At 35.5% G+C, this 13,395-nt stretch overlaps 1 protein-coding gene across 1 annotated transcript; it reads right to left on the reverse strand.

Moving 5' to 3' along the window:
* Positions 1 to 215: 215 nt before the first annotated feature.
* On the reverse strand, positions 216 to 10,605 carry LOC127619018 (cerebellin-4-like). The gene is made up of 3 exons (XM_052091743.1): positions 10,312 to 10,605; positions 2,562 to 2,678; positions 216 to 862 (listed from the first exon to the last, which is right to left on the reverse strand). Exons 1-3 carry the CDS (start codon positions 10,603 to 10,605, stop codon positions 665 to 667), a joined length of 609 nt encoding a protein of 202 aa, XP_051947703.1. The 3' UTR covers positions 216 to 664.
* Between the last annotated feature and the right edge of the window lie 2,790 nt (positions 10,606 to 13,395).

Raw genomic sequence — 13,395 nt, forward strand, 5'->3', positions numbered from 1 at the left:
TCAATAGCACAACGTTAATGTTTGAGGCAAATAGTGCCAACATTTGTGAATAAGTCACAATATATAATCAGCCTAATTAACAAAGAAAGTAGGTATTTTTCCGCTGAAAGAATGATAATAACGTAATAAAAATGGAAAATAAATATGATTTAAAAGATCAACATTTTTTTATTAAATTATAAATTAAATAAAAAGATTAGAAGTGATCTACCAGCTCAGACTGCACCTGGTTAAACTGGATTGTGGGTGGTTTATGAATACAATGCTGTTATTGCACTGAAATACAGTGTACACAATTGGTGCAACTGTTTAGTGTGTTCACCCATCTGTGAAGAAATTACCATATTCACAGACACTTCACTAAAAAAAACACAAAAAGCCAATACACAAACCAAAATGTAACCATAAAGAGTCTGACATTGCATTGAGCTTCCTGGATCTACGAAGAACGACAGCAGCAGAAATAGATGTGATATTGCACTGCAGAAGATGTCCACTCTCCAGATATCACTGTCACAAAAGCATTTCCCCCTTGGTCCTTTGACAACAGTTAATGAACATCTGGAATTATGATTCCATTTAGGTGCCTCCAATAAATGCTGAAGGGCTGGTTATGCGATGATGATAGGTTGTTGGACAGAAAAGGTGGCAGTCTTTGTTTGCTTTACAGAGGGAAAACCAAAAAGCCAGAAAAAGTGGAGTATTGCCATCCGCCTACCAGGTTACCCTTCTCCAGTTTCAGATAAACCTTGTCTTCTTTGTTCAGGTGGAGGAGAACCCCATTGGTGGCTGCCTCACGCGTGACATCTTTGTCGCCGGCAAAAGCAGAGATAACCGGTTTTCCATTTAGCATTAAATTCACCTGGAGCACAGAGAGAAAAACAATACAGACACCTCAGAAACAAAGCGAATGGCAAGACTTATTAAATACCATGAAAAATGATACATTCACTAATTTACTGCTATGATGGCATCAGTTTTTTATTGTTTGTATTATTCCTGCTATGCAGTATGTTTTCATATCCACCAACATGCAGTATATATCTACATTTATGAGATAAATAATAGAAACTTAATACATCACAATATCACAATTAAGTTCATATAGGGATGTATTGCACATAATTTCACTACTTTGGTTTAAGCAGATATTGTCATTTTTGTAATGTCCCCAGGTGCTATGCGTTCATTTAAAAAAATTAAAAACCTGCATTTTATTAAGATGTGTGTTTATTCATTTTTTCCTCTCTTTAATGGAAATGGTTGGAACAAAACCCATTTGTAACCAATTTATACTCTTTTTTATTTATTTATTTATAAGTCCTCAATCAGTGTAGGGTTAGTTACTCAAAAAAGTCAATTTTTATTACTTTATTTAATACTTATTACTTCTCTAAAATTGCATCCAGATAATTTAATGATTACTTAACTGAGAAAGCAATCACATTACTAATTACTTTACTTTTAAGTTACTTTTAAAATGTCTTTTCCGCTCTACAGATTCAAAATAATGTCTTTATATTCTCCTTCGTTGTGAAAGATGTTGCAGAAACGCAAACAGACATACACCTGAACTAATTCATTCATATTTTGAATGTATAATACATAAATCATTTTATTTTAGGAATGTGTGACCCAGGTAATGTACTTAAAAGTAATTACTTAATGAAAGTCAGTAATTGTAATCGGATTACAAAAAATGTTAAAAGTAATGTTTCTCAACCCCCCATTAAAAAAGTAATCATATTACAGTAACTATTTATTTTGTAATCAGATTACAACCAAAGCTAACCTCAACCAACTTTGAATCTTCCAACTTTCTTAAAGGAACAGGTTTTTGTTAATGATATCATCCCCCAGGAAGGTAAAAGAATACCTATTATTGACACCCTAATATCCCCTAACTAACTCTCAAACACTTGTCCTGTAAAGCATCCTATTCATTTAATTTATATTGTTTAAATAATCAAGTTATAATTAATAACATTTTAAGAGTCTGAGTTCGACCAGAGCATATTTTTGAGAGTTTGGTATACCGTTTTATAGAAATATTTTCTTAAATTAGGGTTTAACAAAATGAAGATACCACATAACAGGAATAACCCATTTCTGTTGTTTATTTGTTGTATAATCTTTGGTAACATTTTACTTATGTATTACAGTGTTACTGTAGTGTACTTATGTAGTGTACAGTTGCTTATGTATTACCTATTCATGATTAACCTTTAACACACATTATAACACATGAAGTTGGGTGTTTATCATGTGTTTAAATGCATTACACGATTATACTGCATGTTATAATGTATTATAGCTGGTTACAATAATTAATAAGAACATACAACTAACTATAAGGTTTATAATGAAGCATTATGAATGCATTATTATAAATTATAGATACATTTTAAGTTCATTATTTATACAGGCTTCAAGTAAATTGTTACCCAGTCTTTTAGATTGTCTGTCTGTGTGTTCACTGGGAAGCTCAAATATAACATTAAAATTAAAGGTGATTTAATATTTATTTTAATCTGTTTGTGTGAGAGATACATTTTGCTTACTTGTATAGTCTGGCTCTGGTACACTTTAATAACGTGGAAGTTGAAGCTGTATATTCCTTTCCGTGGGCACAGAAAGACAGATCCCAATATGAAATAGTTTTCTATGTTGACAAGAACCTGCAAAAAGGTATTTGAGAGGCATCAAAGCATAAAAGGGAAAAAGATTTCTGCAAATGTCATTACAATGAAACCCAACCAGACTGTACAATTATTTTTCTGCAAAATCTTTACACTTGTGATGCTACCAACTTGAAAAGGAAGACCTTGAAAAATACTAGTGACAGATTAGAGCAGGCAATTGGAACGAAATGTGCATGCACCCATGCAAACAATTGGGCTTTTCAACAATAGTTCTCTGCAGAAGGCAATAGAGTATTGAGGATTTCCTACCGTTGTCCTGAATATTCATTTACATGGTCATGCTGACCATATTTTCCCATGAAAACCAGGAAGAAAATTCATTCACATAAACATTGGTGAGTGCAGTTTGTATGGTTGCATTTTTGCTCTAAGATTACATTTTTAGATTTAGGGTTTGGGTTTGAGTTAGGGGATATATATGCATTCGTGTTGACTGTATTACATCATTTACAACAAAAAGAGAACACGCTTTTGGCACAACTAACAATGATTGGAATTTTGGTAAGCAAATTTCAACTGAAGAACTTTCAAACAACTGTTCCTAAAGTCTGTTTGTTTTTATGACTGTGTGTGTTCCCTGAGAACTGAACACATAACCTTTATTTTAGAACAAACGACTCGTATCCCTGAAACTCTGCCTGAGCAACCAATCTTCTTGGGCTTAGCAAAAACTAAAGCGGTCAAAACATTTTGTGGTAAGCCTGAACAAATTAAATCCAATGAAAGTTATATCTTTGATAAGTTGTCTTTGAAATATCTACTGTATATATATATATATATATATGTGTGTGTGTGTGTATATCCTCGTGTGACCCTGCATACACATGCGTGGACGATGTGTTTTGGCTTCGCTATACGAAACGCATAATTTAATTTCATTTAAAATGACTGATCTCAGTTCAGGATAATCTGTTCTTTCAGTAACGGGTTAAACTTTCGACGGACGGAGTCATGTAACAAAACAACATGGTGCCAATCACTGCGGTGTTTGTCTGTGGGAAAATTGACAACAAAACTACATCTGGTAAGAAACCTAATTAAGTTTTTACATTGAAACATGTTGGAGTCATAAGATTAGAGTCTCTAGATTCATCTGAATCCTATATTTACTGTGCAGTTTCACAATGAGAAAAAAAAATGCTTTCAGAGGCTTTATATGGAGTTAGGATGAAAATAAGGTGCATTTTGAACTTTTCTGAGACCAGTGCAGATAGACAGCACACTGGAGGTTAAGTAATTCACTAAATAGGGAGCAAGAGAGCATCATGTATCTTTCCTATGAAGCCAAGTGCATTCAATCACAACTTCCAATCAAAAATTCAGTTTCAAGCTGCAGATGATGTTAGAAACAATCGTATGGTATGTATGACAATGGTGACAGTACTTAGATTCAGAATTTATAATGTACAATTTTATTTGAACATTGGACGATGCTGCCCATTTCTTGTTTCAGAATGAATTACACTTGTTTCTTATTGGTGCAATGCTTCAGCACTGGTTAGCACTTGTTCATTTGACAGATCATTACAATTTTGTTGACAAAGTAAAAAAATGCATTGTAACATAAATGTCAAATCAAGTCAAATAGTTTGTATTTGTATCATTTTTTATTTGTGCTTTTCCAAACACAAAGTTTTCCAAAGCAGCTTTACAGAAAATCAGCTGTAGCGTCTCAAAAACATGAATAACTAACACGCCTGGAAACATAATAAACAATTATATATATACATTTTTTTACTTTCTATAGCTTGGTATTATTTAATATTTCACAACTTAGTCCCACTGTCCACATACATTTTTAGGAAATCTATTTGCTCTAGATTTATTTAATTATTTGTGCATTTTTATTAGATGCTACTAGTTACGAATTAAAAATGTTAATGTAAAATGCACACAGCAGTCACACTCTGGTCTCAGGAGGATATATATATGTATACATTCAACGGCCACTTTATTAGGAACACCTGTACATCTACATATTCATGTGATTATCTAATCAGCCAATCGTGTGGCAGCAGTGCATTGCATAAGATCGTGCATATATGGGTCAGGAGCTTCAGTTAATGTTCACATCAACCATTAGAAAAATGTGATCTCAGTGATTTGGACTGTGGTATGATTGATGGCGATAGATGGGCTGGTTTGAGTATTTCTGTAACTGCTGATCTCCTGTGATTTCATGCACAACAGTCTCGAGAGTGTAAAGAGAATGGTGCGAAAAACATCCTGCGAGCGGCAGTTCTGAGGGTGAAAAGGGCTTGTTAATGACAGAGGTCAGAGGAGAATGGCCTGACTGGTCCAAGATGACAGGAAGGAGACAGTAACCCAAATAAACACGTGTTACAACAGTGCTATGCAGAAAAGCATTTCTGAACATACAACATGTCGAACATTGAGGCGGATGGGCTACAGCAGCAGTAGACCCCTCAGGGCACCACTACTGTCAGAACAGGAAACTGAGGCTGCAGTGGGCACAGGCTCACCAAAACTGGACAATAGACGATTGGAAAAACATTGCATGGTCTGACAGCTCTAGATTTCTGATGAGGTACACAAATGGTAGGCCCACAGCAGCCTCAGTTTTCTGTTCTTGGCTGACAGAAGTTGAACCCGACGTGGTCTTCTCCTGTTGTAGCCCATTTGCCTCAAGTTTCAACATGTTGTGCATTCTGAGATGCTATTCTGCTCAACACAATTGTACAGAGTGGTTATCTGAGTTACCGTAGTCTTTCTACCAGTCTGGCCATTCTCTTTTGACCTCTCTCATCAAAAAGTAATTTCCATCCACAGAACTGCAGCACACTGGATGTTTTTTGCTTTTCGCACCATTCAGAGTAAATTCTAGAGACTGTTGTGTGTGAAAATCCCAGGAGATCAGCAGTTACAGAAATACTCAACCCAGCCTATCTGGCACCAACAATCATGCCACAGTTTCACTGTGTGAGTAAATTGCTGAGATCAAATTTCTTTCCCCATTCTGATGGTTGACTGAAGCTCCTGACCCATATCTGCATGATTTTATACATTACACTGCTGCCACACGATACATAAAATATAAATAGATATAAAGTGTAAATCAGTGTCAGAAATTAACCTTTTTATTAAGGGCCCATTTTCCCCCTTGGTATTGATTTTCTAGGGCATTTGTACCTTTCAAATGCACATTGTTCCTAACCACATAGAAACACACAGTATACACTGTATATATACAGTGTGTTTTTATGCGGTTAGGAAAAATATACATTTATACAGTACTGTGTAAAAGTTTTAGGTACTTGCATAGTGAGGATTTCTTCAAAAACAAAGCCATGACTAGTTTTCATTATTTCATCATATTAACATCATACAAAGTCCAGAAAACATAAAAAAGCTAAATCAATATTCTGTGTAACCACCTTTCCCTTTAAAACAGCACCAATTCTCCTAGGTACACCTGGACACAGTTGTTCTTTGATGTTGGCAGATAGGATGGTCCAAGCTTCTTGGAGAATTCACCACAGTTCTTCCATCTATGTCGGCTGTCTCAGTTGCTTCTGTCTTTTCATGTAATCTCACACTGACCCGATGTTCAGGGGGGTTCTGTGGGGGCTCCATGTTGTGCTATCCTATTTGTGAAAGGAATGATTGGCAGTCTAAATATATTTCCTATTGACACAGTGAAGCTGAAGATATAAATAACCATCTTAAGATAAATGTTTTTGTAAAATATCTCGTGTTCCTAAGACGTTTGCGCGGTACTGAATATACTACAGTATACTGTACACAGTTTACCCAGGTCCACTTGCATGCTACATGAAAACTTTTCCATTTTTGGCTAGACTATCCCTTTAAAAGATTTAATAGACAAAGACTAGCTGTGATATTGCACAAGGATTACTCAGCATCCCAAACACCAAGGACTTTGATGATCTACAAAGCTCTCGGTACTTTCACATCAGGGCACAATCTCTCTCTCTCTTGCCGTCCATGAGCTGTGAGTAACCTTTCCCTGTGGCATACCCAGACCGAGAGTCAGGTCAGGCTGGCTGCTTGGATGGTGTTGTGTGTGTCAAGGTATAGCAGAGCTCTGGGCCCGAGAGCAGCTGGCCAGTCTGTACTCTTTTTTTTACCTTATTTTTGACTTTTCCTGCAGCCAAAGCAATGAGAAAGGAATAATAACTCCTCAAGGGCAAACTCTACACAGCTTCCTGTTTACTGTACATCAGCAAGAAATGAGTTTAGCTTAACATATCCGGTAAAATCTCCTGCAATTAAATCACTCAAACATTTTAAATGTTTAATTATTAAACTTTCTATTAAACTGTTAAATTGTAATAATAACAAATAAACTAAATAAGCAGACATTTTCTGAAGAATCACTCCCATGAAGGCACCACAAATATTCAAAGCCTGCATCTAGCCCACATTTGTGTTCATAATTCAAAAATGACTCAAGGTTTACAAGGTTTAGGGTCAATCAGCTAGACACAAGCTTTGAGGGAGATTATCTATGAATAACGGCTTAAATTTAGTGCATGAGTCATATGGACCACGTTTATGGTGCTTTTTTGTACTTTATATACAGTGTATATGTGTGTGTATGTGTGAGAGTGTATATTCTCATGCGACCCCACAGGTACACATGCGTGTATGTTGTGTTTTAGCTTTTTTGTACGCAACACATCATTTAATTTAATTTAAACCAACTGATCTCAGTTCAGGAGACTCTGTGCTATCAGTTAAAGGGTTGATTTGTCATGTGAAAAATAACAACTTTCCTATGAAGCCATTCAGTTGAAGTGCATTCAATCCAAAATTCGTATCAAAAATTCAGTTTCAGGCTGCAGATGATGTTTGGACCACTCAACATGGTTGGCATACATGGGACAATGGTAATCAGCAGTTTGATCAGGTACTGATTACAAATTACATGACAAAAATGTAATCAGAAACTAAATCTCATAGGTTATGTTTTGGGGTAATATAATTGGATTACTTTTGGATTACTTCCAACCTAATTATATTTGATTTGATATCACGTGCATTTGAGTAGGATAACTTGTATCTTTTTCACATAAAAGTACAAAGAGAAAGAAACTGTATTCCATTCTTTGTTACAAACAAAAAGAATCTCATAAATAGTGCTCCTCATGACATTTTTAAAAAGTGCATTAAACATTACATGAATGAACATACAATAAACATTAAATCTAACAGCAATGACAGTGCATGGACAAAGTTTATAATTCAAAGCACTGAGACATCAAGCTCATTTTAAGTGCATGAAACAATAGCAGCATCACGAACATTAATGAACATAAAATGACAATAAAATGAGCTAAAATTAATGACCATAAAATCAACAGCAATGACGTTGCTAGGTATAACAGTGGTATCCTGATTGAGAATGAAAAATGCAAAATATTGAAAAAAAGACAATGATTAGGGTCATCAATAAATTATAAACAAATTACTGCCATTGCCTTCTTAATATGCAATCATGTAATCCATAAAAAGTAACTGTAGTCCAATTATGAACATTTAAAAATGTAGTTTAATCCAATTACAAGTACTTGATTTTGTAATCGGATTACGTAATCCAGATTACATATACTATGTTACTATCCAGCTCTGGTAATCAGTACATAGATTCAGAATTTATAATGTATAATTTTATTTTAACATGGTTGGCAGTGATTGGACGATGCTGGCCATTACTAGTATATGGCTTCAGAAGACTTGAAATATAGTGCATGAGTCATATGGACCACTTTTATGGTGCTTTTTTGTTAATTTTAGAGCATAACAGCTTCTGGTCACCATCTATTTTCATTGAATGGAAAAGAACAGCTCAGACATTCTGCAAAACATCTCATTTGGTGTTCTACAGAAGACATTAAGTCATACAGGTTTGGAACAACATGAGGGCGAGTAAATGATGACAGAATTTTCATTTTAAATTAATATGCATTTAATCATGAAATACAAACGAAAATCAAGTTGGCTTCATCTCCAGCATAATTTGTGACATTATTTCAAGGATCTTACTAACAAAATGTGTCATTTTCCACAGAGACGTACACCATGCGGCTTTATTTGATCTTACCCTCCTCGACAGCGCTTCCTCATTAATTATATCACATCCTTAAACCAAGGAAGCAGACTGAATAAAATCAGGTAGTGAGCTTGAGTGTCGCCAGTTTGTCTCCACATCCATGTGTGTAAAAACACATTCTTCACAGCACAGACTTACCATCTCTTAATCTAGTTCAAAATTCACACTAACTTGTGAACAGATGGAAGCTATTTGCAATACAACATTCCATAAATGTAGCACATGTTTGAATGTTTATTTAAATGCTTCAGAGTCATAAAGCTAAAAGAGCAACATGCACTGGGCTCCTACACAGTGATACATGAGAAAAAGATGGGAAAGAATGCAGCACAGACACACTATTGCATCACAAACCCAGCAAAAAATGAATTAAACAAAATATCTTTGCCCTTTACAGTTCTGACAGCTTGACTTATCACTAATGAATTAACAGTGCTATTTCATACCTGTGTATGTGGGGCTTATAGTGCAAACATTGGAATCATTTGTTTATGTGCTGTCAGCTTCAAGCAAACAGTTGTAAAAAGTTGCTATTTATTATTAATGGACAATTAGACAGTTTCTGTGTTACAGTGGGCCAGCTGAGAATATTTAATGACAAATTGCAAGACACATTTTTGTACTTTTGAACTTTTTTAACAATCAGTGCACACTTTAATCTGCATTATATTTAAAATAAGATGCTTGAATACTCCGATTGACCTATTAAAGGTTATTATTTTGAATGTTCTCCTGGTTCTTAAGCAAAGAGCGTGTTGGTGTGATTTTGAATCCAATAGCCAGCACAGACTTCAGAAATCAGTTTTTTATTATTATGTATTTATTTTACATTATTCTGTGAACTTGTGTTATGCATATGTTATTTGTAAAAGAATAATTGATCTATTCATGCATTACATTTAGATTTAGATTTACAATTTTTTTAAGGGATGCAAATGGATTTTGGCTGCCTTACTAATGCCAAATTAATGTTGCGCTTTATGCATATTGTACTTTGGATATTCCATAATATATTCCATGAGGGTTTCAAATAATTAGATGGTCTAAAAATGCCATATTTACGTTTATGTGGCAGCAAAACTAACTTCACACCATTCACGTTTTCAATAATACATGTAAATACAATAAATTACAAATGCAATAAAAATAGGAATGCTCCACATAATTATGACAGTCATTTTTAAATACACTTTAAGATGAACGTAACGTGAGACACAAACTATTCAACTTGTTCAACTTTTGCATGTAAAAACTATCCAAAATCTTAATAAAGCATGCAATATGCAATAATGTCCATAATATCCATATATCTACTAATTATATGAATTATGCAATTACACTGGAACATTAATATAAATTGTGAAACAAAACTGGTAGTCCAACTTGTATCATAGCCTAAAGGTTTCACAGGATTATGTGCAAGAAAAAAAACGTATAAATCATGAATCCTAATATACTGCTAACTGTACATCATACATACAATTTCCCTTATTTGGGCATGCAAATCAGCCTTACCCGGTCGAAATATATGATCCTCGTTTTGTTGCTCATATCCGAGGGTTCGTGGTTGTTGCTCCGCACCGCAGAGAAAGCCACTTTGGAGTTGGCGGCGCGCACGGAGATGCCGAGCGGCGAAGACGAGCTCTTCCAGTCGGCGGGGTTTGAGTCACACACCACCAGACATTTCCCCTCCAGGACGATGGGTTCCGTGTCATTCTGAGCCAAAGCGAGCTCCCACATGACGGTCACGCAGAGTAAAAGAGCCGCGCACTCGACACGCACATTATTAAAGCGCTTTATCAACACCATGATGAAAGATTTCCAACGTATTCAAAATCCAACCGACTCGTGTCCCGTCACTTCGCTTCTGCGTTCGAGTCGTTTACGCCAAACATCCGTCCGATTTACAAATCACTATAAATATTGCGCGTTGGTGGATGCGCCAATGTCATGTATATAGTCATTTTTTTCTGGGTATTAAACTTATTTTCCCGTGTTTTAGTGGTGCTAGGGTTTTTAAACTCCAGTAGATGTAGAGAGCTTTGGGGAAATGCAGGTTATCCGTAGGTTCCTGGCGACTCCGCGCGCAAAATCCGCTTAGTATGCGCCAGAGCGCACAGAGTTAAACGCAATACCAGCGCAATGACGTGCACCTCTTGTCCATGTTAGTTTTACAGACGCAAACGAAAAATAATAAACTTAATAAAACGACTCCTTTAAAGCAAGTGGAAATTCTTCAAAATAAGAGGGGCACTATGGGGCCGAGACACCCGTTACGATGCGTAACGTCAGAGGATTTTTCAATGTCTTACAGAGACTCAGCATACAAGGTTTTGGCATCAACATTTATTTGATTGTATTATATTGTCTGGTGCATAAGAAACACTAAAGGTTTGTTGGCTACTCATATTACTATTATTAGGACTAGGCTATTCCTTCATTAAATAATATGAATGTCATTTGATTGTCAGATTTGATCATTTATTTTTCACATATTCAGTGTTGGGTGTAATCCAATTTCAAAGTAATTAGTTACTATAATCGAATTACTTTTAGGCAAAAAAGTAGTGTAACACATTACATTTTAAATTATTGTAATCGGATTACAGTTACTAAATTACAATTCATTTAATTCTATTTTTCTCTCCCCTTTTCTCCCCAATTTGGAATGCACAATTCCCAATGCGCTCATGTTGGCTTAGTGACTCGCCTCAATCCGGGTGGCGGAGGACGAATCTCAGTTGTCTCCGCGTCTGAGATGTCAATCCGGGCATCTTATCACGTGACTTGTTGAGCGTGTTACCGCGGAGACATAGCGCATGTTGATGCTCACGCTATTCTTCGCGGCATCCACACACAACTCACCACGCACCCCACCGAGAATCAGAACCACACATTATAATGACCACGAGGAGGTTACTCCATGTGACTCCACCCTCCCTAGCAATCGGGACAATTCTGTTGCTTAGGAGACCTGACTGGAGTCACTCAGCATGCACTGGATTCGAACTTGTGACTCTAGGGTTGGTAGTTAGCTACCCAGGCCCCCAATTTAATTACTTTAAGTATATTATGTTTATTTCTAATATCTTATTTATGTGGATTACATTAACTATTGCCCCTTAATTGTGAAGGAGAAAAGTGAGGTGCTGGGTGAATGACTTGAGTGTAACAATGAACAAGGAAGAAAAATGAACATTATTTGGAATGTTGATGGGAAAAGTGTTTTAGAAAGTAACTTTGTAAGTAAATAAGTAATTATTAAAGTAATTTGACTACAATATTTTAGGGAAATAATTAGTAATTTGTTGTGGATTACTATTTTTAAGTAATTTACTCAACACTGTATATAATAATATGAAACCACGCCCCTAAACATTTGGGATCATAGCATCATCTCAAGACGTCCTATGTGATATACAAATTTACTTAATTAATGGTTTGTGTGATCTCATGTTTATTAACAAAAGTGTAAAGTTCGATGAAATGATGCAAATTTTTTGTCCTGATCTATTAAGTTATCCAAAATCACATAAAAAATGCAATTCACACAAAACAACATACTAAGATTAACATGTTTTAAATGTTTGAGTTCAAAGTCATTTTGATAATTTTTGGGGGGCTTAAAGCTGAAGTGTTAAAATACTTTCTCCTATTCCAGCTTAATATGCAGAGATACCATAAGTAAGCCATTCACAGGTAAATTTTTAAAAAATAGTTATGCAATGACTACTTATAAGCTTTAAAATTCAATTAATATATTGTGGCAAGGCAGAGGGCGGGGCCGGGTCGTGATCCTACACACCCGTCCTGTATTAGGCTAATCAAGCCTTCGAGAGGGATAAAGGTCGTCTGCAGAGGATCGTGCAGGAGAGAGAGAGATCGTTTACGGACATGTCCGTCATGTGTGTGTTTGTCTTTTGTTTCAGTTTATTATTAAAATATTATTTATGTTGAAAAGCCTCAAGCCTTATGTTCTCGCCTCCTCCTTTCCATTGACTACGTTACATATATATTAATATATAATGTATTATACGATACAATATGAAACAATATATTTTTGACCCATATACTATCTACTATATACATATATATAGGCCTATATATATATATATATATATATATATATATATATATATACAGGGCCATAGCTAATGGTGTGAAAGGTGGTAATGATTCTCGGGGCCCCTGGGTCCATTATTATTATTATTATTATTATTATTATTCGGGTGTAAAAAATATTGTATCATATTGTATCATGCAATACGATGCTCACCATACAATACCATATGTATCATATGATAGATAAACAAACACATTAAAGTGTATTTAAAGCAAGCATCACAATATTGAGAGCTGCGGATCAGTCTCCCCCCGGAGAGGAGGTGCAGAGTGCTCACAGGAAAACAGAGCAACATACTTACAGTACACATGCGAGAAGATCAATGGCAAAAGTAGATTGTACTGTAGGGGTATAGCTTGTCGAATTTGCCAAACAACAGTGTCATTTCCTGGTGCTACAGTACATCAAACATGTCGTTTTAGTTACGCCGACATCAGAGTACAAATAGGTGGGGCAGTAACAGCAGCAGTAAGTTC

The sequence above is a fragment of the Xyrauchen texanus genome, chromosome 25 (genome assembly GCF_025860055.1).
Source record: "Xyrauchen texanus isolate HMW12.3.18 chromosome 25, RBS_HiC_50CHRs, whole genome shotgun sequence".
NCBI classification, from domain to species: Eukaryota; Metazoa; Chordata; class Actinopteri; order Cypriniformes; family Catostomidae; genus Xyrauchen; species Xyrauchen texanus.

Coding starts and splice junctions, on each gene's coding strand:
- LOC127619018 (XM_052091743.1), bottom strand. CDS start 10,605: ATGGTGTTGATAAAGCGCTTTAATAATGTGCGTGTCGAGTGCGCGGCT. Junction 2,679..10,311: donor GGATCATATATTTCGACCGG/GTAAGGCTGATT, acceptor ACCTTTTTGCAG/GTTCTTGTCAACATAGAAAA. Junction 863..2,561: donor ACCAGAGCCAGACTATACAA/GTAAGCAAAATG, acceptor TCTGTGCTCCAG/GTGAATTTAATGCTAAATGG.